We start from the raw sequence: 24491 nt of genomic DNA on the forward strand, positions 1-24491 counted from the left end.
GATTTCCTAATTGCCGTGTGGTACACGTTATTGAACATGGCCAAGCAATGTTGTTGCATAAGCTGACGTATTATTAGTTTTTACCAGATGGGGACCGTGAGTAATCATGCGATGATAATGTGACAGGGTTTTTAAGTGTTAGGGAATGGGACCCACTATGGTGGTGATGTATCTGTGTATGCTATCAAGGGTGGTTTCTACACATGTAAAGTGGCCAGTGACCGTGACATATAGGATGATGCCCAAGCTCCTCTTATCACCTGCCAGCCCATCTAGTGTTTCATTGTCAGTTTCTCTGGGATCCTATAGAGTAAGGAGCCACAAACCTCCTCCAACATCTGTCCCTGTTCAAGCTGAGTGGCCAAACAAAACCACTAAGCTTGACCTTACCAGCTCCATCCAGGAGGATATGCTCTAATTTAATATCATGGTGTGCATTATGTCTTTGGTGGAGAAAGTATGCCGCTGACACAACCTGTCAGATGGGTGGTCTATCCTCCTCCTTTAGATTGCTTCTCTCCCTGAGGAACATATCCAGATCTTTTCCTGGAACATAGTCTTTGACTACATAAATCATCGTTTATCAATGACGTGGGAAAAAATGTGCTATGGAACTGTGTTCCATAGACTGAAGGATGTTTACTTCAGAGATAATGTGAGTCAGAGCACTGTGTTGTTTCTCAAGGACCTTCACAGCTACCTGTGCATGTGTGTGTAGTTCACAGACTTGCATCATATCTGTGTTAATGACATGAAAAGATTTTTACTATAATTTTACATTTCTGATATGAGACAGAAGATTGTGGTGTTTCTTAGGTACTCACCTGTGCGTATATGGGTGTATGAGTAGGTCGCAGGCAAGCATCACCTCCCCACATGTACCCGAACCCAGAGATGTTAGGATCCTGACATCATTTTTAAGAATGTCCTCTTCTATTGGCTGGCCATGATGTTCAGCTCAACTTAAGCCACTGTGTTTTGTGGGAAATTTCAGGACACACAATGCTTGAAAAAATATTAATGCAGTTTTAAAATGGAAGTTTATAGCTATGAATTTTCTGTCCTGAAATCTGAGATACCCCCAAAACACAATGATGCCTTTTCAGGCCCTGAGATACTGGAAAAATCTGGGGGATAATTTACATAAAGAAACTGACAAGAGTGTAGCAGCACATGTTCAGATTCTGGGGTGGAGTCCATACTCAGACACAGTGATCCCTGAACTCTTCTGCTATACACAGTGTAGCTACACTAGAGATATTGTCAGAGACAAGAAGGCTATTCCACAAACAAAAACATGAGGTTTTGACTGTGAATATTAGCAAGAAGAGGGTGAGCATTTATAAATGAACCAATATTCGTCACAGGGATGGAGTGGAGGAAGTGAAATTGAGCAGACGGGTATGACCACAATGCTGTGCAGGCATCACGGGAATGTTTTGATGAACTTGCTCTAGGCAGTGTAGGGTCAAAGGTACAGCCAAAGAAGCACCCTCTGGCGCAGAGCCAAAGAAACACTGTTGTCCCTGAAACCACAGGAAATAGTGTGACCTGAGGTCAGAGCCAATTCACAGACTCTGATATTAGAGGCAAAATGTTGCAAAGGGTCGGTAAAAGCATCACACTTTTTCCCTTAAACCAGACCTAAAGAACACATTCTTCCCCTGACCAATTCAGCACAAAAGTAGCCAATCCTGGGCAGGAAATCCAACCAATCTCTGAGCTTTTCAAAAGAAAAGATCAGGGATTGAATTTTGACCTACTTCTCTGAAAATCGTCACACTGTAAGCACTGGGTTGAGCTCTCACAGTCCTGTTGAAGAGAGAGGGATTGTATGAGCAAAGGGGTGAGGAGTACGATGGCTAAACCCACATACAGTTCACCTGAGCTAGTGGGAACTCACTGACTCTGGACTGATAGCTGTGGATCCTGCATAGACCCAAACTAGGCCCTCTGATTATGGGGGACAGTTGTGTGACCTGGAGAGTTTGTTGGGCCATTGGAAGTGGGACCATACTTATCCCAAGTACATAAACTGGTATTTTGGAGCCCATTCCCTATGGTAAGATGCTTTGCTCAACCCTGAATCAGGGGGAGGGTCTTGGTCCTACCTTAACTTGAAATGGCAGACTCTCCCTGGGAGGCCTTTCTCTTTGAGGAGTGGATTGGAGAGGGGTGTGGAAGCTGGGAGAAAGTGGCAAGGGAGGAATGGTGAACTGTGGTTTGTATGTAAAATGGAAAAAATAGCTTTTAAATAAAAAATGAAAAGAAATATCTCATATGAATGGTCATTTGAACACATGGACCCTCAAGTTCAGTTGATGGTACAGTTTGGGGAACTTTATACTGTAGAGCCTAAGTGGCAGAAGGCTGTCCCCGAGTGTGTCTTGAGATGAGCAAGCTATTCTCTGTTCTCCCTACTTTCTGCTTGAGGTTGGGGTGTGACACTCAACCTACTGCTTTTGCCTTCAATCTTCCAGCTAACTTCCATGCCTCTTCCACCCCCATGTGCTCTTATCCCTCCATAAATAAGCCAGATATGTTCTTGTTTAAGATTCCACATTTATGAAATTTTATCATAACAGAAATGTATCCAGTGTCCATGGGTTTAGCAAAGAGGGTTTCTATTCGTCCCTCCTGCACCTGAGTTGTCCCAAAGTCAAGGCAGATTCTTTGCTGTCACACAGTCATACATTGAATGTGTCTCTTCTATTTATCCCAACCAGAAATTCAGTGACCCTGCAATTCCAGATCCCTTCTTCTGTCATTGTAGCACAGGCCTGATATTAATGAAGCCTGCTTTTTGGTGGTGCTGGACCTCATGATTCCAGAGAAACTCTTAAGTTTGTGGAGGTATACTTTGATGGGAATGAACCTGCTTCAGATTCCCACTTAGTGTCCATCATTACTAGAGTCCTGTGCGTTAAAGGAATTGTGCCTGTGCTTCTAGCAAACAAAGCCATCCAAGAAAATGTTGCTACCATTATCTGGGTTTTGTGTGTGTCTGTGTGTCTGTGTGTGTCTGTGTCTAGAATTCCTTTCCAAGCTCTCAGGTTTTAAGTGGATGTAGTTGGCCCATGTTGGCACGCCATTCTATTGGCAGAGACTGCTTGTTTGTTCCCAGCAAACCAGACCTGAAGTAATCATGCAGAAACTGTATTAATTAAAACAGTGCTTGACCAATAACGCAGGCATATTGCTAGCTAGCTCTTATATCTTAATCTAATCCATTTCCATTATTTGTATTTTACCATGAGGCACGTGACCTGCCGGTAAGGTTCTGGCTGGCGGCTTATGTCTTTCTCCTTTCACAGCTACATGGTGTCTCCTGACTCCACCTTCTTTTCTCCTCCATCTCTTCTTGGTACTGGCTTCACTCCAGCAGTTGATACATTACAGTCACCCTAGGAGACATATCTGGGATTGGCAACGAGTTCCAGAATAATACCAAAGAAAGGAAGTGCTAGTTACATATTTGTTTCTTTTTGTCCTTTATTGGTCAATTTTATTATAAAGAACAATATCAAAATACTTTAATCTGCTTAAAGACCAATAAGAAATGTAGATTTTTAAAGGCCTGAGTGAATTTCAGGTGTTTCAATGTAGAAAGCTTCCCCTCAAAAGTCTTCCTGGAAAAATGGAGTTGATGTCCACAGGCCATATTTTCCACAGGCCATCTTCTCAGTAATGTAAAGGGTATATCTGGTTTCTGACCCTGAACCCCAGCCTAAGTCCTCTTGGGAGGTGGTTGCATGGGCTTTCCTCTGCAACTTCACCCTCTGCCATCTGTTCAGAGGCATCTTCCACTTCCTCAAAACCCCAAGGACACCTGCAGGAAAAGTCCCTGGGAGTAATATAGCCATTTTCAGTTTTCCTCTTCCGGACTGTTCTGTCAGTAAGCATTCATCCATAGCTGCCCACTGTCCACCATCTTTAGTCTAGCCAGAGACACCCTCTCTACAGTTAGCCGGGCTTTTCCTGTGCAGTCCCCACAGGGAGAATCATATTCTTCATTTGTATAGAAGCTGTTAACATACTTACTACGTATCGCTTCTGGGAGGCTTCTCTACCACACATTCTTCCACATCCGATGTACCCACCCCACAGTAGGGACTGAACCAGCCATTCCTCTCTGGCTGCTGGCTCACAGAATAAACGGGCCTATACCAGTGTCTTCAAAGTGATAGAATGGAAACCAAGATTGTGCAGCTTCAATAACAGGGATTTTTTTTTTTTTTTGTCTTATAGATCTGAAGGCTAGAAGTCTACTATCAAAGTGTGCACATAGCTATTTTATCTTTCCCTTGGTAGATGCTTTCTCCACGTTTACCTGTTACACTGGACTTGAACTCTAAAAGGAGAAGCACTTAACCTCTGGATCACAACCCGAAAAAGACTATCATAAAACACACATATTTACATTATGATTCGTAACAGTAGCAAAATTATAGTTACAAAGCAGCAACAAAATAATTTTGTGGCTGGGGGATCACCACACCATGAGGAACCGTATTAAAGGGTCACAGCATTGGGAAGGCTGAGACTGCTCTAAAGACATTGCTTTTTTTTTTTTTTTTTTAGAGTCTCTTTTTTTTTTTTAAATTATTTATTTATTTATTATGTATACAATATTCTGTCTGTGTGTATGCCTGCAGGCCAGAAGAGGGCACCAGACCCCATTACAGATGGTTGTGAGCCACCATGTGGTTGCTGGGAATTGAACTCAGGACCTTTGGAAGAGCAGGCAATGCTCTTAACCTCTGAGCCATCTCTCCAGCCCCAAGACATTGCTTTTTAACTTACTAAACTCTTAAAGGTCCCGTTTCCAAACACTCTGATGTCCTGATTTGCGAGGAGTTAGGATCTGAGCCTGAAAGTAAGTCATACCCTGAGGGGCACATTGCACATAACAAGCTCTCTTATCTGACTGGAAACTTGGCGAGATTCATGTCTGGGAAAATAGCTTTTAAGACTGCCCCTCAGCCTGAGATTCCTCTTGATCTTGGACAAAGGGACCATGTCTGAGTTTGTCAGTTCTGTTTCATGCTCAACATGCAGGTGAAGTTGAGAGCTGAGAGAGAAAGGCCTTCCGCCACAGGAATCAGTGCCTGTTTTTCTGCCTGGCCTTACAGATGTTACAGCTTTTCTTAGAGCCCTACCTTACCTGTAGAACTACCACGGATAGGCTGTCTCCATCGTAAGTGCCCAGCTGGCCAGAGTCGATTGGTTTTAGTCCAGCTCGGGATTCCTCAGTCAAAGTGCTTTGGCCCAGTCTTGAGGAAACCTGATCCCATTCACACCCTCAGCTCCCATGGTACTTTCCTCTCAGACCTGCTCTTTTATCCCCTTTCCAAAGCTGGAATGCATAAGCAACACTCAACTCTTGTGTCAGGACCTTCAGTCCTCATAGAACAGATTATTAAGGTATTTGAGAGAGGGTGCCAAATCTTCTGGGTATTGGGCTATTACCTCAAAATGTTTATCATTGCCTCTTGACTGTTCTTTATTGTTTGGTTGGTTCCTTATAGTCCTGCTGCTTTCTGAGAAATTCGTTTCAGGCAACTGCATTTTTCTCTTTTCTCTCTGTGGGGAAGGAGGAAATCCATGGGAGGTTACACTTAGCTCTCTTCCTCCTGCCCATTCATCATAGGCTCTAATCCTGTTCTACCTCTTTAAGAGCTGGTAAACAATTCCTTAATCCTCTTGTGACTGCACACGATACAGCTTATCTCCGCAAGAAAAGAAATCCTGTAAATCCCCCAATACCCACACAACTGAGCCAATGAGTCTGGCTTACTTTGTAAACATTTCCCATCATGAGAGAAGCAAATACTCCCTGCAGGTGTCCAAGAAGTAAGTCAATCCATGCCAACAGGTGTTTGAAAAGAAGTCGATAGGCAAGGCAGACGTGATCTGAGATTTGTTCTTGCTCATGGACAATGCCAATCTGTAAGAATGTTAAATAATGTTCGTCATTGTAATGTTCCCATAGTCCTTGCCAAAATATTAAATGAATTCCATGTTCCAGTGCAGCAACAGTTTAATAAAACTTTCATGTAACAGAATAAATAAAGTTATCAATCAAGGTAATTTTTAAAACTGTTGATAGAGACTCTAGGCAGACAGTTACATAAAAGGAGGAAACCTGTCGTAAACCTGAGATGCTGTCTAATGGGTGGGGAAGCTGGGTGCTTTGTTGTACATCCCGAGGGGTTTATCTGTGAGTCACAGAATGCTAGGTTTGTCACAGCTGTGGGCAAGGAGTAGTTACTTCAGGGTCTAATGATAGCCCAAGATGAACTGCAATTAGCCTCATGACCTGCAACATTCCAACATCACCGCCATGGCTGAAATCCTAAGCAGTCAATGAGCCATGGAGAAGGTTCAGTAGAAGGTATGGTGTCTAATGTCATGTCTCCTCCCAGAGCCACGAGACAACTCAGATACCATTTTTTTTATTGTAAAAATGATATAACAGCCGAGATAAAAGCACTTAGAAAAGAGGGAAAAAAGTCTATGAAAATATCCATGCTTTTTGGTTAGGAAGTAGCTTCCCTTTGATGGGTAGGCCTAACAAAGCCCTGTTGTCTCTACCTGCCTTCCTTTCCTCCAGTATCTTAAATTTGGTGGAAGACACCTCCCTACTTCTTTCACATAGTATTTCAGATCCTAAGAGGACAATTGTGCTATTTCCCTCCTTAGGATTACTGTGTTACCAGGACACAGGAGGTGGAGCCCACAGATCATTAGTGGGATCCAGTCCATCTTCAATGGACTCCAAGCCTGCCAATGTTTGACTACCTGCCTAACAAAGAACCTGGTTCCAAGGTCACAGAAAGCTACAGAGGACCTGGGGGTGTTCACACAAAGGCAGAGGCATGCCCTCGTTTCCTCCTTTCCCTCCTCCTTCCTCTGATTGCTCTACACCTGTGTCTGTGTAGCCTGATCCATGGCCCGCCCTAAGCAGGCTCCTATATGTAGGAAGGAAAGAATAGGATTAATGCAGAAACTGCCCACAGGGTTCTCCTGCAGGTGGCACGCATCAGGTAGCAGAACTCAAGAGCTATTCTGGAAGAACAGTGTAAAGACAGCGACGTTATCGGTCAACAAGCAGGGAGCAAAGGTATAGAAAAACCCTCATCTGAAATCCTGTGAGTATTAACGACTATCTTCCTGGGTTACCAGGCAAGGCTAACCCTGTCTGCCATAAAGCAGGGCCAAGATCTCCTTAATAGAGACACTACTAGCACAGGTCTTGTCTGTGCTCTGCCTGAGGTACCACCCTTGTGCTAGCTGTCACTCCCTGATCTTGTGAAGCTGTTCAGAGAGGAACCAAAGGGGAGCTCAGGCAAGCTGACTGAAGAGTCCAGGATAGACACGAAGTGGCAAGGGCTGAGCCATAGCCTTCTGTGCTTCCTTCTCACTCCTCTCAGAAAGGTCTCAGGCCTTTGCTGCAGACACCTACATCTGGCAGCCTGAATTTACAGGAAAGTCTGCACAGCTTTTTCCCAAGGGTGGTATCAGGCTATGTATCTAGGGGAGCCCCTCAGTATACTGGAGCCTTGAAAGGTTGTCAAGACTTTCCAAGGCCACGGGGAAACTGGAGAAGTATTTTTCAGAAGTACCTGGACCCCAGACTTTCTGAAAGTTACCTCCTTCACCTCAGAAACAGGTTGACCTACTGCAAGCCTCCTGGGGTGTTAGAGGCACTAAGATATGTGACTCATAGAGACAGGACTTTATTGCCTGACACGATTGAGTTCATGGGCATTCTTTTGATCACCTGGTCCCCTCAAAGCTGAATGGTGTGCTCCTCACTGGGCTCTGGTAATAAGTGTGAAGTGAACAGTCCCTGAACCTCCTTGAAATCACCCTCCTGGGTCACTCCAAAGAGCCTTATGGGGCTGTTATCCTGGCATAGGGACATACAAAAGAGCATACTGACATAGTAAATAAATGGATTAAGAAGCAAGACATCCCCGTGGCCTGATGGGGAACGTTTCCATGCCCACAGGAAGATGACTTGGACCCAGGCATCTGCAGAGACGGGAGAGTCAGAGCTTCTAGAGCAACTCAGGTGTGATGCAGGGTAGATCTGGGGGTCCTGGAACTCCCAGAGATGTCCAGGATGTCTCTCTCATCCTCCTGGAGTACCAGAGAGATGGCTATGTACCAGTGTCATTTACTCACAGGGGAGTTAACAGGCCAGGCTAGGTAAGAAGCAAATTATACTTGCTTGTCATGGGTAGAGCTCTGAGGTGAGTCACTTAGCAGAAGTGGCAGGAAGCAGACCCCAGTATGTGGCACTGCACTAGCAATCTGCCTGGTTACCTTATGATGATATTTGTGTGTATGTTTTCAGGGTTAGCATTTGTATTAAAGCACCACTTAGGGAGGGCAGGGGTCTCTGAGGAAGACGTTTTCTCCCACTGTTAGTATTCCCCATCAACCAGGTTTTTAATGCCATGAAAAGTGCAGAAGATTTTGCAGCACAAGGAACTGGAAATAAATGGCCTGGTTCAAACTTGCATTTGTCAAAGGGCTCTGGAGTGGTCCCTTGGAGTTGAAGAGATCGCTCAGAGGTGAAGGGCTTCACAATCCATTGTAACTCCAGTCCAAGGACATTCAACACTCCTTTCTGGCCTCCTCAGGCACTGGGCAAGCACATGGTGCATAGACATGCATACAGATAAAATGCCTAACTCATTACAACAATTTTAAATGATGCCCTAAGTGCAAAACTGGACACTCAGCTATAGATGAACACCTCAGCACTGATAAACAAGGGCCTGGGCGAAAGCAAACTCAGAGATAGCAGGCAGCACAAGAACAAACTGCACATTAATCATATCCCAAGGCTGTCTCATATCCTGGGCCTCTATGGAGACATATGCCTTGAACCAAGCTGTAGTGCTTGCTCCTTCAGAAAAAAAAAAAAAATGAGCTTACTACCAAAACCCAACTCATTGGGGAAAAATATAGTAGAACCTTAAGACTTCCTGAAAGAGACCAAGTCATGGTGAATGCCTATAATCCCATATTTTAGGAGGCTAAGACTTAAGACATAAAACAGAGGGATTGCAAGTTTGAGGCTACTTGGGCTCTTCAATGAGACCGGGCCAGCCTTTTTCCATGGCTTGACATTGTCTCAAAACAAAACATACTTTAAATAATAAAGTATGGAATGTATGGTCACTGTTATTATATTTAAAAGTATGAAATAGTCATAACCAAAAAAGATGGTTAAGTGCGTAGAAGAACAGATACCTTGAGCTAGATATAGCTGCAGAGATATTTATTTAGGTTATATAAAATACTTACTAAAACATCTCCTTTGACGTTTTGTGTTTCCCCCAATGTGTCTGTTTTTATGCCAATACCATGGTGTTTTTATTACTATAGCTGTAGCCCAACTTGAAACTGGGGATAGTGATACCTCCTACAGTTTGATTATCTTATTCAGTATCGCTTAACTATTATCTTAGGTTTTTTTGTTTTGTTTTATTTTGTTTTGTCTTTTTGTATGTGTGTTTCCATGTAAAGCATAAATTTGTTCTTTCATGATCAGTGAAGAATTGTGATGGGAATTGCATTGAATCTGTAGACTGCTTTGGTAGGATGGCCATTTTTAAAATATTAGTCCAACTGATCCACGCGTATGGGAGACCTTTCCACCTTCTGATACGTACTTCAATTTCTTTCTTCAACAACTTGAATTCTTTATCATACAAATCTTTTACTTTCTAGTTACCCCAAGATATTTTGTATGATTTGCTGCCATTGTGAATGTCATCATTTCCCTTACTTCTCTCTCTGTTCTCTTGTCATTTGTATGTAGGAGGGCTACTGATTTTTAGGTGTTAATTTTGATCCAGCTACTTTGCTGAAAGTATTTATCAGCTGCAGGAGTTTCCTGGTATAATTTTTAATGCCCACTTATGTATACTATAATATCATTTGCAAATAATGACACTTTGATTTATTGCTTTCAAATTTGTATCCCCTTGATTTCTTTCAATTGTCATATTGTTCAAGTTAAGATTTCCAGGACTGTATTGGACAGGTGTGGAGAAGAGACAACTGGCTGCTTCCTGATTGTAGTGGAAACAGCTTTGAGTTTCTTGTCATTTAAGTTGATGCTGACTGTGACTTTGTTTTAAACTGCCTTTATTCTGCTTAGATATGTCCCTTGTATTCTTAATCTCTCCAAAACTTTTATCATGAAGCTCTTTGGATTTTGCCAAATGCCTTTACTGAATCTAATGGATGATCATGTGGGTTTTTTTTTTTTGCCTTTCTGTTTGTTTATATGGTGGATTACATTTATTAATTTACATATGTTGAACAATCTCTGGGATGAAGCCTACTTGATATTATTTTAATGTGTTCTTGGATTCCGTTTGCAAATATTTTATCAAGAATTTTTTCATCTATATTCATAAGGGAAATTGATTTGTAATTCTCCTTTTTGTTGCATCTCTATGTGGTTTGAGTATCAGGCTAACTGTGACTTTCTAAAACAAATTTAGCAGTGACCCTTCTCTTTTTATTTTGTGAAATAATTTCTTTGAAATCATCATGGAATTCAGTGCTAAAATCTTCTTGTCCTTAATTTTTTTTGGTTGGTAGACTTTTAATCACTGCTTCTATTACACTAGGGGTTGTAGTTCTGTTTAAATTGTTTATATGATCTTGATTTGATTTTGGTAAGTTGTATATATGGAGAAATTTATACATTTCTTTTAGATTTTTTTGGTTTGTTGGAATATAGGTCTTTAAAGTATGTCCTTATGATTCTTTGGATTTCCTTGGTATCTGTTGTTAAGTGCTCATTTCATTTCTAACTTTGTTAATTTAGATATTAACAAAATTTGTCTTTACCTTTTAGTTAATTTAGGTGTTATCAATCCTACTGATTTTTCTCAAAGAACCACCTTTTTTTCATTGATTCTTTATATTGTTTCTGTTATTTTTATTTTATTGACTTCGATTCTGAATTTGATTATTTCTTGCCACCTATTCCTTTTGTGTGTGACTCTAGAGCAATGTTTCTTAACCTGTGGGTAGCACCCCTTTGGGGACTGAAGTCTAGGAGTCACCTAAGTTCATCAGAAAATGCAAATATTTACATTACTATTGATTCATATAGTAGCAAAATCACAGTTAGGAAGTAGAAACTAAAATAATTTTATAGTTGGGGGTCACCATAAAGGGTTGCAGCAATAGGAAAATTGAGAACCATGTTTTCAGGCATGCTGCTAAGTTACCAGTATGGGGTTTCCCCATTTTATGTAGGCACTTAGTTCTATGAATTTGCCTCTTAGAAACACTTTTATTGTATCCCTTAAGTTCATGTTATGTATTTGTTTTCACTCAATTCTACAAAGTCTTTAACTTCTTTCATTATGTCTACCTTGACCCAATTTTCATTCACTAGAGAGTTGTTCAGTTTCCATGAGTTTGTAATGTTTCTGTTGTTATTGATATCCAATTTTAATCTGTGGTGGTCATGTAGGATGCTGGGAATTATTTAAATATTTTTGTATCTTTTGGTTCTTGCCTCATGTCAGTGTGCTCAATTTTGGAGGAAGTTTCATGAGGAATATTCTTTTGTGAGAAGTAGGTATACCCTTTTGTGTTTGGAAGAAATGTTCTGTAATTTTCTGTTAGGTCCATTTGGTTTATCACTTAGCTCCAGCATTTCTTTCTCTCTCTTTTTTTTTTTTTTTTTTTTGATTTTCGAGACAGGGTTTCTCCGTAGCTTTTGGTTCCTGTCCTGGAACTAGCTGGAACTAGACCAGGCTGGCCTCGAACTCACAGAGATCCGCCTGCCTCTGCCTCCCGAGTGCTGGGATTAAAGGCATGCGCCACCACTGCCCGGCTCAGCATTTCTGTATTTAGTTTTTGTCTGGATGACATGTCTATTGGCAAGAGTAGAATACTGAAGTCTTCTAACTATCAGTGTGTGAGGGTCAGAATGTGATTCAAGCTGAAGTGCTCTTTCTTTTATAAAACTGGGTGCTTTTGTGTTTGGGGTGTATAAATTAAGAATTGAAAATGTCATCTTGGTGACTTTTCTTTCGATGTGTATGTAGTCTCCTATCTGATTTCTGCTGATTAGTTTTGTTTTATTGTTGGACTTTTTGGTCAGATATTAAAATGACAATACTCACTTTATTGTTAGATCCATTTGCTTTGAATAACTTTTTCCATCATTTTACCATGAAGTGTTATCTAAACTTGATGTTAAGCTGTGATTTTGGATATGAAGAAGGACGGGTCCTGTTTTTGTATCCATTCTGTTAGTCTGTGTCTTTTTGTTGGGGAATTTAGCCCATTAATGTTGAAATATATTAATGATTAGTTGTTTCCTGTTACATTGTTGTTTGGGGAGTCTCTCTCTCTGTCTCTCTCTCTCTGTCTCTCTCTCTCTCTCTCTCTCTCTCTCTCTCTGTGTGCTTTTGATTTTGTTGGTCTGAGATTCTTTAATCCCTGTGTTTTCTTGGGTGTATTTAACTCTTTAGGTTAATGTTTTCCTTCTAATACCCTGAATTTGTAGATAGATATTGCTTAAATTTATCATAGAATGTATTATTTTCTCCATCCATGTTGGTTGAATGTTTTGATGGGTATAATACCTGAAGCATCTGTGGTCTCTTAAAGTCCGCAGCATCTCTGCCCAGACCCTTCTGGCTTTCAGAGTCTCTACTAAGAAGTCAGCTGTAATTCTAGTAGGTCTGCCTTTATATGTTACTCGATGTTTTTCCCTTGCAGCTTTTAGTATTATTTCTTTGTTCTGTACGCCTAGCGTGTTGATTATTATGTGTCTTGGGTACTTTTCTGTACTCCATTCTATTTGGTACAAAGCATGCATCTTATACCTCAACAGCTATCTCCTTCTTTAGGTTAGGGAAATTATCTTCTATGATTTTGTTGAAAATATTTTCTGTATGTTTTTTTCTGGGTTTCTTTCCCTTCCTGTATTTCTATTATTCTTAGGTTTGATCCAGATTCCCTGGATGTTTTGTACTAGGAGTTTTTTAGATTTAACATTTTCTTTGACAGCTATATCCATTTCTTCTATTGTGTCTTCAATTCCTGAAATTCTCTCTTCCATCGTTGTATTCTGTTGGTGAAGCTTGCCTCTGTGATGTGATTCCTGTTCAAGTACCTAAATTTTTCATTTTCAGAGTGTAGGGATAAGCCCCACCCATTGGAGGCGTGTTCGCCTCGGGCTAATGTCTACTGATAAATCTGCCGGGCGTGATCCCAGCAGCCCCCCTTTTCTCTGTTTTCCTGTTCTCCGCGGGAACCTGTTGTCCTGTAAGTCTATTTCCTTATTAAAGCTGTATATATTTTTATAATCTGTCGGTATTCATTTACATTCACGTAAAACCTGAGAGGGCTTAAAAAGGACACAGAGAGAATTTAAGACAGCTTTTTGCTGTTTGTGGGTTGCGTGCGGCAAAGAAATTGTCCTGACTCAGCAACAGGAAAAAACTGGCTGTTTTAAAATGCCGGCTTTCTGGGCTGTGCCGCTATCGCGATCTCTGTCTGGCTCCTGTTGGAGACAGAGCTTTTGAATGGAGCATTTGGAGTAAAGTGCTATGGCTTGCTTGATGGCAATGTGGACAGCTGTGTGCCTGGAACTGTGTGTGGCTCAGGAGTACCAAATGACTCTGAGGCAGGAGGGCTCAGCTCCGATGTGCTGAACTGTGCTGGTCTCAGGCAGAAACTATCATAATTACCATAATAACAGCGCAGTTAAGGTTTGGACTGAGCAGGACACAGGCGGTACCATACTATCTGTACATGGTGCAACTTAAGTTTTTAAGAAGTGCTTAACATTTTAAGAAATGCTCCTGGATAGTAAAAAAATTACAGATTCACAATAGAACTGATTCAGACACTGTTGGATGAATGTACGTAGGCTTGAGAGAGAGAAAAAATATATATATATAAATAATAAAGTTAATGTCTTAAAAAAAGGGTAAAGTCTTTAAAGAGACAGAGTACAGATAGTTATAGATTAAAAGAAATAAAGAAAAATAAGCCACATAAAAATGGAAAATTCACAGAGTCTGGATTCTTTGTATTATTGTACTTTCTTTAAAAGTTTTTTTTTTTTCGAGACAGGGTTTCTCTGTGGTTTTGGAGCCTGTCCTGGAACTAGCTTTTGTAGACCAGGCTGGTCTCGAACTCACAGAGATCCGCCTGCCTCTGCCTCCCAAGTGCTGGGATTAAAGGCGTGCGCCACCACTGCCCGGCTCTTTAAAAGTTTTGACTGTGAAGGAGTTAAGTACAGAGAGACATTTCATTATATGGGCTGCCAAGAATGGATATCATAAGGGTATTATGATTTCAGAATTTGGGTCTAAGGATATGATGCTTTGGAAAGGAGTTTCTTCTTTTGTTTTCACAGAGGATGAGACCCTGTGGATTTCTTCTATCCCAATATGATATGATAGACCACGCCCTCCTGAAAGGTTGCTGTGAACACCTTCAAAAAATTACTTTGCTCAACTGCCAACTGAGATGACCCTGGCACACAGGTTATACCATGAAAGACCTAATTAATGACGCCCCCATTCAGCAGGAAGCAGTTTGGAGAGAAAAAACTGCACCCATGTTCCCAAATATGGTTTATAAACGTTCTTTTACATTTAAAGGGGGATATGATATAGATATGAATAATTTGCATTGGTGTGGATTTTAAGGTCAATTTTGTTATATGTATATGTATTTCTGATCTTGATTAAGGTATTGTGATTGTAAAAATGTAATGTATAATTAGGAAATATAGGTTGCTAATGGATAATCATCAATAATAGTAAAGCTTGTAGTCATGTTAGTTAGATTTTCTAGATATATAGAGATATATTTCAATTGGATAGGCATTCTTCATATCTTTCAAAGACTACAGAATATGGCATTTTAAATGTTTTAATAATTTAGGGCTTTTCATGACAATGAGACATGTCTGCTTCTGGCAGCACCAGCTACTTCAAGAGGAAGATGGGCATTGAAGAGGCTCCTTATGGAGTTTGATAGCCATTTAGGCAAGAAACTGCTCTTGCATGAACTGATGCATAAACTGGACACAAAAAACCCGCAGAGAGAGGACTGCTGAACTTGCCTAAAGGTGAGATGGTCTTTCGGGGTTCCTGACTCATGAAAGAGTCTGCAAGACATTCTGTAAGACACAGCAGAAAATGACTGAACTGTCTTTGGAATTTCCTGCTTGATGAAAATGTCTGCTGGATACTATGGGCCTGAAGGCTGAAGATGGATGCCCCAATCGTACAAAAGAACTTTGGGTGGCTGTACAGGCAGAGAGATGTCTCTTTCATTTCTAGAGTTTTGGATTTCTTGTTTACTTAGGTAATATTATATCCTCTGGAGTCTTTGATGGAGTTGAAGAATAAATAGATATAGTTTTCCTTAGTTATGATAAAAGATAAAGTAGATATAAATATTGTAACTGTAATTCTTGCTTGATAACTTTTTGTTATATGTAATTTTACTATGTTAAAGTTAAAGTCTTTCTTTTTTGTTTAAACAGAAAAAGGGGAAATGATGGAGGTGGGTCTTGTATTTATCTGTTGCTTTCATTGGTTAATTAATAAAGAAAACGGCTTGGACCTGATAGGACAGAAAATTAGATAGGCGGAGTAAACAGAACAGAATGCTGGGAGAAAGAAGCTGAGTCAGGGAGTCGCCATGATTCTCCCACTCCAGACAGACGCAGGTTAAGATCTTTCCTGGTAAGCCAGCTCGTGGAACTACACAGAATATTAGAAATGGGTTAGATCAATATGTAAGAGCTAGCCAATAAGAGGCTGGAACTAACGGTCCAGGCAGTGATTAAAAGAATACAGTTTCCATGTAATTATTTCGGGGCATAAGCTAGCCATGCAGGCGGCTGGGTGCCAGGGACATTACAACATATTACAACATCAGAGTTCCCTCAGTCTGAATTTTCTTTGTTAGTTTTATTTTCACTTTCAGATCTTGACGAGTTTCCTGCATTTCCTTCCACTGTGGTTTCACAGATTTTTTTAAGGGATTTATTTATTCCCTTTTTAAGGACCTCTATCATATTTATGAAGGTATGCTAAAGTCCTCTTCTTGTAATTCAGTATGTTGGAATATTCATCGCCTTCTACAGTAGGGTTGTTAGGCTCTTATGGAAGCATATTGTCCTGGCTGTTATTGATCAGCATATAGGCATCTGGGATTGGAAAGATTATAGTTCTAGGTGCTGATATGTGGTCTTGTTGTTTTAGGGACAAATGTTTTGTTCCTTGTTATGGCTTTCTCTCTGATTCTTAGGAGGGTATGGTAGCTCTGTGTTGCCTGGCAGGGAATTCTTCTGTGATCCTGATAGATGTGGCTACTGGGAGTTCCAGGAAAATGTGCTTCTGGGTATTGGAGCTGACACTTAGAAAAGGAAATGGGCTGGGTGGGAAGGTCTAGGGGATCTAGGAGGGAGGAAGGCTAGCATCTGTTTAGTGTCCTGGTTTATGGGGCAGAGAGTGGGGAGGGGCCACAGCAAAAGGTCTGTTCCAGGGCTTGGGGTGAGACTGGCACATTGGACTTGAAGGAATGGAGGGGAAAGTACAGACCTGACTTGCTTTCCAGGTCAGAGTGGACTGTGGGTTTCCAGAGAATGCTCGTTGAATTTGGGGTGGGATAAAAAAGTGAATAAGGAGCGCGGGTTGGGAGGGGAAGATCTGTCTGTGTGATCCACTGGAGATGGGTGCGGGGGGGGGGGGGGGGGAGTAAGGGAGGCTGCATCAGGTGTTCTGCTGCAGAGCTGGGGGTGAAACTGGGGGATTGAATCTGGGGGAGAATAGGAAGAGGTGAAGATCTGGAATTAGCCTACCTGATTCCCTGGCAGAAGTGGCCATTGGTTTCCAGGGAATTGGCTAATTAGTTTTAATTGGAGTCCAAGCACAGTATTGGCTTCTCTTTTCATCTAGACTCAAATTCTAGAGCAATCTCCTCACCTCTTTGTTTTACACATTTATATAACCTTTGAGTAACTCTCTTGTATACAGCATGTCCCACATCCCGAACTTACACTAAAAATTCTTTGTGCTCAGATTCAGATTAAACAATTTTGACAAAAATACCATAAAAACGTTGTTCATTGACGACTTGTAAAAGATGCAAGTTTGACTTGAATGAAGAAATAAGGTCACGTGAGACACTCTCAAATGTTTTACTTGCCTGTTTCAGCTTCATTCTTATCTTTATTTTTTCTTCTGGTGCTTGTGATGGAATCTAGTCCCTTGCAACTGATCGACTACTGAACAACATCAATTCTGGTAAAGATTTATCTGATAGAAAGCATTATTTATCATTTTATTATGACTACAAATGAAATTCAAATTACAAAATCATTGCAAAGGTAACATACCCAATGCTGAGTTATAATTATAATTTACTATATGATTATAATTTCCCCTGTGGTAAAAGCGGAATGGAAGGAAAAAGATTGGCAACAGGGTTTTTAGCTATCTAATACTGTAATAATATACTTAAATAGGTAATAGTGTGCCTCTTTAAACAAGTAACGCAGTGTCAGATGTCTTGTTGTGCTTAGGTATGTTTTACTTCATGAGTGGAAATTTAAAAAAAACAAGCTATAAGCAGAGCTTGTGCCACATGCCTTTAATCACAGCAGGTAAGTGGGTCCCTGTTTTTCAGACCAGCCTGGTCAAGCCCCAGGGCATGACCCCTAGATAGCTATACTACATAGCTACATACATACAATGAGACACAGTGAGACTCTAAAAAGCAGCAGGAATAAAAGCCATTTGTTGATGGAGTAGGAAAGAGACGAGGGGAGGAGGTGTGCAGGTGAGGTTCATAATAAACTCCCCAGGCGCCCATGGGTGAGTGCCTGCTGCTGTCGCTGCACAGCTCAGAGCTCAGGTCAACAGAAGCTCGAGCAGGAAGTGCACGAAAACATTAACAAGAAGGCATGAAAGAACTCTGAGAAGAGCTGACTACTCTCTCTACGCCACACACCACACATTTCCAAGGAAGGCCACAAGGGGGAGAAGTTCCCTACTTCAGGCAGGGGCTATGTCCTGTCGCTCTGACCCCTGGCTCCTATTTGCACAGGGACGATTTCTTCTAGGCTGAGGGGTTTCCAGTGCTTCGAGGATGTCGTCTCCTTATTTTCCTCATCCAGTAGCTACAGTTCCTGATCCTAGACTGAAAGACAAGGGGGAAAAAAGAGTACTTCATGCTCTCCTCTGAGAGGCCGCACCCTTTCCAAACACAAGGTCCATGTAAGTAGGTGTGCAGGATGAGAAGGGCTGTCACCTCAGGTCTGATTCTGCCACCTTGGATATTGTCTTAGTCAGGGGTTCTATTGCTGTGAAGAGACACCATGATCATGGAAATCCTTATTAGGAAAACATTTCGCTGGGGCTGGCTTAGAGTTCAGAGACTTAATCCATTATTGGCATGCCAGGAAACGTGGTGGCAAGCAGGCAGACGTGGTGTTGGAGTGGTAGCTGAGTTCTACATCTGGGTCCACAGGCAGCAGGAAGAGACTAAACTGCTAGGCGTGGCTGGAGCATCTGAAACCTCAACGCCCACCCTAGTGATACCTTTTTTCCCACAAGGCCACACCTCCTTATCATCACACTCCATACGAGCATATGGGGGCCATTTTCTTTCAACCACCACAGGTATACAGGTCAGGAAGGCGTGTGATCCAATGATTTACAAAGCTCTATCTATCTCTCAGGTCTCAGACAGGAGGGCTCCAAAAATGGCAGATTCCTCCAAGGTTATCTTCCTCCTTGATAGCTGTCCCCTAGAGATGCTTGTTTCTCTAAACCAAGCCCCTTGGGCCCACAATTTTACTGCTCTTGCTAAAGGAACACAAAGTGTGCTAGTCACTTGTCGTGGTCCCCCTCGTCCTACAAGAAGGACACGCAACACCGGAGCTCTTCTTGCTAAGCAGTTTATTCAGGACTTTATTCACAGCTTCCTTCTCTTTCTCTTTCCCTTTCTCTCTCCTCTCTCTCCTCTCTCTCTCTCTCTCTCTCTCTCTCTCTCTCTCTCTCTCCTCTCTCCCTTTTCCTCTCTCTCAGGGCAAACCTCTCCCAGCCCTTAAGTAGGCATGGGCTACCAATCCTGGATTGCCAGGTGGGCACTGCCCATAGGTCCACGCATATGCAAGCAACTGACAATCATTGTGTGATAATAGCATAAGTCAGGCCTAGTTGATATTAGGAGTTGATTATCACAGAGAGCACTCGCTTTCGGGATTGCGGAGGGCGGGAGCCAGCACCATCAGGTGCGACTCCACGCAGCTCTCTACACATAGCCATCAGGTGTGACTCCACACGGCTCTCTATAGTCACTCTTCTGACCACCTGAGACAATTGCTTTCAAAGTTAAGCCCAAGTATTAGAAGTGACATCAATTCACCTTCCCGCAGAGTCTGTCAAGTCCCCATTCTAAGATGTCCTTGGAAGAAATGAAAAACCTCCGCCTGGAAGAACAGCACCTGGAGCCAGAAACCAAAGAGGTGAATGGGATCCTTATGTCCAAGATGATAAGTGATAATTGGGACAAAATCTGGAACTTCCAAGCAAAGCCAGACGACCTCCTCATTGCGACCTATGCAAAGGCAGGTGGGTGCAAGGAATGGTACCAGGCAAAGCCACTCCCGTGGGTCAAGGGCTTCCTGACACGGGCATCCTGATTAAAAGAGGAAGGTGTTGCTGGATCTTGAAGAAGGTTGTTTCCTAATTTTCTGAGCAATTGCCATACTGATATCCAAAGAGTCTGTACCAGTTTGCACATTTATACAAAGGTATGCAATGGAGTACTACACAGCAGAAAAAAATAATGACATTTTGAAATTTGTAGGCAAATAGATGGATCTAGAAAATATCATATTGAGTGAGGTAACCCAGACCCAGAAAGACAATTATCGCATGTACTCACTCATAAGTGGTTTTTAAACATAAAGCAAAGAAAACCAGCCTACAATTCACAATTCCAGAGAACCTAGACAACAATGAGGACCCTAAGAGAGATATGCATGAATCTAATCTACATGGGAAGTAGAAAAAGACAAAATCTCCTGTGTAAATTTGGAGCATGGGGACCATGGGAGGGGGTAGAAGGGGAGGAGAGAGGAAGGGAGAAGAGCAGAGAAAAATGTATAGCCCAATAAAATCAATAAAAAAAAATTTAAAAAGAGGAAAGTGTGGGGCTTCAGCCAAGCAGGTCCCTGGGGCCAGGGGGACATCCCGACTCATAAGTATCCATGCTTCACCCTACAGGGTCCTCCTTTAATTAAGAAAGACAGAGATGGACCAAACCTCACAGACCCCCCCCCAAAGACTTGGTGAAATTACAAAATGTACTAAAAGCACAGACGCTGGGAAAGAATGGAAATTCTTAGGGCAAATCCTACCATCGGTGCCATCCTCCATTCACTTCCCTAGCACTTCTAAGCCTTTCAGTGGCCTAGATTGGCACGGACTTGAGCACAGGCAGCCAGGTAGCGTGCTGAGAGCACATGTACACCCACTCAGGGAGAGATGGAGAAGGAGAACCAGTGGATAGATCCCAGGGAATGAAGAGGGGTTCGTGGGGGAAAGGATGGGGAACACAAAGAACGGCATGCGCATGAGCAGAGGGGAGCGCGAAGGAACAAACCGCCTTAGGAAGACAGAGGTGAATGACAGCAGAACCCGCCCACCCACATTTTGTCATTATTCCACACAATGTGATGAAATTAACAGTTTGGACGTTTGACTTTGCAAGAGGGACTTTTGACAATAAGATACAGTTGAGTTCCAGGAAAGGGCCATCCATCAGAGGCTCTGGAGCCTTTGCTGTCCCCAGGCACTAAGCCTCACGTTCCTTGTCATCTCCACCCTGGTTGTTCACCTCACGGGCCAACATTGAACTTAGGAGCTTCCAGCTGCTAAAGACAGGCCTTCCATTTCTGTCTGGTTTTCACCGGACACGCGACTTTCTGGCTTAGGTCCCGAATTTCCCCCTCTCTGAGCGTAAACTGCACTTCCACTTAGAGCAGAAATTTTAGATCAATCCACCTTGAAAATCACGCAGTCGCCTGCAAGACCCTCTGTGCAATGGTCCCAAACATAAACATGCACTCTCTCTCGCCTTCCGTCTCTCCCCCTCCTCTCTGACTTTAAGGTAGCATTTCCCTCAGCACCTATCTGAAAAGTTTTTTCATCCCAATAAACGGCTCTGCAGATGCAATAATCTAAATCAGACTAAATCAGACAGAATTAGAGAAAGCCCAGGTTTAATGGCTACTAGTGCTCCCGGGCAGCCTTCCAAGTCCTCTCAGAGAGGAGATGAGGAAGGAAGACCGGAAAAGCACATTTGTTCTCTGGAGGGGGGCAGTTTAAATACCATGTGGGAGTGATATTGAGCCTCTCTGGGGAGGGGTCACCATTCGGCAAGTTTTCTTGGAGGTAGAGTCTGGACTGAGGCAACTCCCAGGGGAGCGGCTTGGTATGGAACTTTCCACCCAAACATTCCAGACTTTTTGGATATACAGATGCCAGGGGCTGGGGCGAAGCCTGGACCCAAACATTCCAGATTCTTTGGACATAAGGATGTCAGAGGCTGGGGTGATGCTTTCAACCAAACATCCCAGTCTCTTTGGGTATAGGGGTGCCAGGGGCTGGGGTGACGCTTCCAACCAAACACTATCAGCTTCCCATGAACCTACATATACTTCCAGGTGTGAACTACACCTGCGCTGTTCCCCTCCCAAGAATACTTCCTACTTGTGACAGGCAATATTCTATCCCTACTTCCATTCCTTATGCCAAAGTTGCCCTAGTTCTACTCAGCTGAGCTTCTCTGGCCTTTCGGGAGTAAGTAAGCAAGCTTACATTCCTGTGCGTGTCTCCAGCACATCCCCGTCCCCATCCTGGCTGTGTGTATCCCTCATGTATTGGGTTTATCTGATAAGAACAGAAACACCAAAAGTAGTGACTGGGGCAAGGAAGACCGAAAACTCTGACCTTTGACTCGAGTAGCTAACTACCTAACTAGAATGGGAGGATCTCTTAATCAGAAAGAGAAGAGTGGGTGGTAGGTGGGCAAGAAGCAGTCTTTGTTCTGTCTCCTCCAAGAGGACCATCAGCTTGTTAGAGCCGATGCATTGGCTAACTCTTCCGTGCATCAACCCATATTTGCCCGACACCATATTTATTCAATCAAGCTCCATTTATGGGGGAAAAGTGCTTTGCTGAATGCCAATGAGAAAGAGGACAGAGGGGACATAAGAAAGCATACACAACAATCACAAGGTGACAATGAGCACAAAGGGCCACTAGTGTTTTAGAGGAGTCTCTCCCCCAAACATGCACAGAATGTGTAGAGAATGTAACAGGTAAACTGAGTCTACTCAGAACCCAGCAACCCTGAATGTAGCTGAGTATGTGTGTAATTGATTAAAGAGGATTGATTCAGTGCCACGAATGGGTAGAACTGAAGATAACGGGTGTTATATAACATCTAGGTACCACCTGGACACAGGAAATTGTGGACATGATCCAAAATGATGGGGATGTGCAAAAGTGCCAGCGTGCCAACACCTTTGACCGTCACCCTTTCCTAGAGTGGACTTTGCCTCCACCCCTCAACTCGGGTGAGTTCCCCCCACTGGGGTGCAGTGGACTGTGGCCACTGTGCAGGGTCAGTTTACACTTCAGGTGGATATCACTTCTATTAGTCTTCTTTCTAGAAAGCATTTTCAAATGGAAACATAAAGGAGTGTGAAAGCAGCTCAGGCCAACACACACAATTCCTTTCCTAAAGATGAATGACTTGGTAGCAAAGGGCACACATCCTACGGTGTGTAAGCATCTGCCTGTGCATGTATAACAGCTCCATGAAGGAATGGGCTATAGTTTGGAGTATGTATGTCCCCAGAATCTGAAAGTTAAACACTGCTCTCCCAGGAAGGCACTAGGGAGAAGCAATGAAGCCTCAGGTGGTCTTGGAACTTACTCTGCAGAACACAGAACAGGCTGGCCTTGACTTAGAGATCCTTGAACTCAGTGATCTTCCTGCAACTGCCTCCAGAGGCTTAAGGATGTACACCTGTTTGCTGGGCCTTTCAGCTCAGTGGTTGTAGAGGTTTGGGAAGCTTCTAACAGCCTCTCCAGGAACATGGCAGGAGTTGCAGTAGATCCTTGTAAAATGTCACTAATATTAGACAAATTTGTGGGCTTCTGTGTAGAATTATGGAGGCCATTCATTCATCAAAGTCCAGCAATAGGTAGAGATTCTTCTAACGTTGGTCAGGGTTGGAGTCCTGTTGAGGTCTGGTAGAAGGGAAGGCAGTTTCCAGAATCAAGATTCCTCAGAGGCTATGAATTTCCTTGCTTCCTTCTGGATCTTCTGTTTCTCTCTTCTGGGGTAGAGAGTGTTTGGAGCTGTTGGCAGTCATCCCAGGTAGGCTGCTGATTGTAAAATAATGTCTAAGGAAAGAAATTAAACCTGGGGTTTATCAGAGAAGGAGAGGTTTTGATGTTTCCAGTTATAAAGATCACTGGTGGAAAAGGGATCATAGACCATAAATGGAGTCACATCACCGTGGCTTCCCTTATGAGAGGAGCCACGGACCCATAGAGGGAACTGGGATGGGGTTGTTTTGTGAGTCAGGGGAAGGAAGGCTTGGATACAGCCAAGAGTGGGGAGGGAGGGCATTGAAGGACCCACTGCAGGTACAGGAAAAGCTAAGGACAGAGTCGGGGACAGTGGGTTCAGGAGGAGTCACAGTGAAGGATAAGAGGGTTGTGAAGACTCAGGGTCAGGGGTCCTCAGCCCCTTTGAGAGGCTTTTTCTACTGCTCAGATCTTCTGGATCCCATGTTTGTTGTACTCTAGCATCCAGGAAGGTTGCGTTTCCAGGATATCCAGCCATGCTCAAATGTAGGGAAACTGATCCTTGTCTTCCTAGGATGATAGACCGAGCCCTGGCAGCATATTGAATGACTCAGTATCAGTCCATCCCACACTGGAGGCTGACCAATCCAATTTGCAAAGTGAACAGAGAGTTCCCTTGGAGAAGTGGACTCCACACTCTGACTCTACATACTGATTCTCATGCTCCGAACACAATTTAAAGTTTTGTAACGTGCATTCCAAGGTGGAGATTGAGAGCATCAATGAGGTTTAGTTTTCCATGGCTGCCTACAATTCAAAATGAGAGGTTTAGTTTTCCATGGCTGCCTATAATTCGAAATGATTAATGGGGCATAGAAACACAGGTAAAGGACACCGACAACAGAAATGAATTCAAAACACAGGGCACAGATGGGTGGCCACCAAGACAAACCAGATCCTGGGGATTTGTGGTGCTATCCAGGCCACATCCTGGACTTAGGGATTCTTACACTGTTGCCAGCTTTTCTCACAAGTCCCCTGATTGGCTTCCCAGACTTACTAGAAGCTGAAACC

General features: G+C 42.7%; 1 protein-coding gene across 2 annotated transcripts in view; it reads left to right on the forward strand.

Annotated features, from left to right (window-relative positions):
• The window catches only part of LOC130862198 (sulfotransferase 1C1), a 75160-nt gene that overhangs the window by 44632 nt on the left and 6037 nt on the right, over positions 1-24491 (forward strand). For both annotated transcript variants that reach the window (XM_057751680.1, XM_057751681.1), the window contains 2 exons: positions 19466-19661; positions 22547-22675. In XM_057751680.1, the coding sequence (XP_057607663.1) occupies positions 19466-19661; positions 22547-22675 (325 nt within the window). The remainder of the gene's footprint in view (positions 1-19465; positions 19662-22546; positions 22676-24491) is intronic.

The sequence above is a fragment of the Chionomys nivalis genome, chromosome 19 (assembly GCF_950005125.1).
Source record: "Chionomys nivalis chromosome 19, mChiNiv1.1, whole genome shotgun sequence".
In the NCBI taxonomy this organism is placed as follows: Eukaryota; Metazoa; Chordata; class Mammalia; order Rodentia; family Cricetidae; genus Chionomys; species Chionomys nivalis.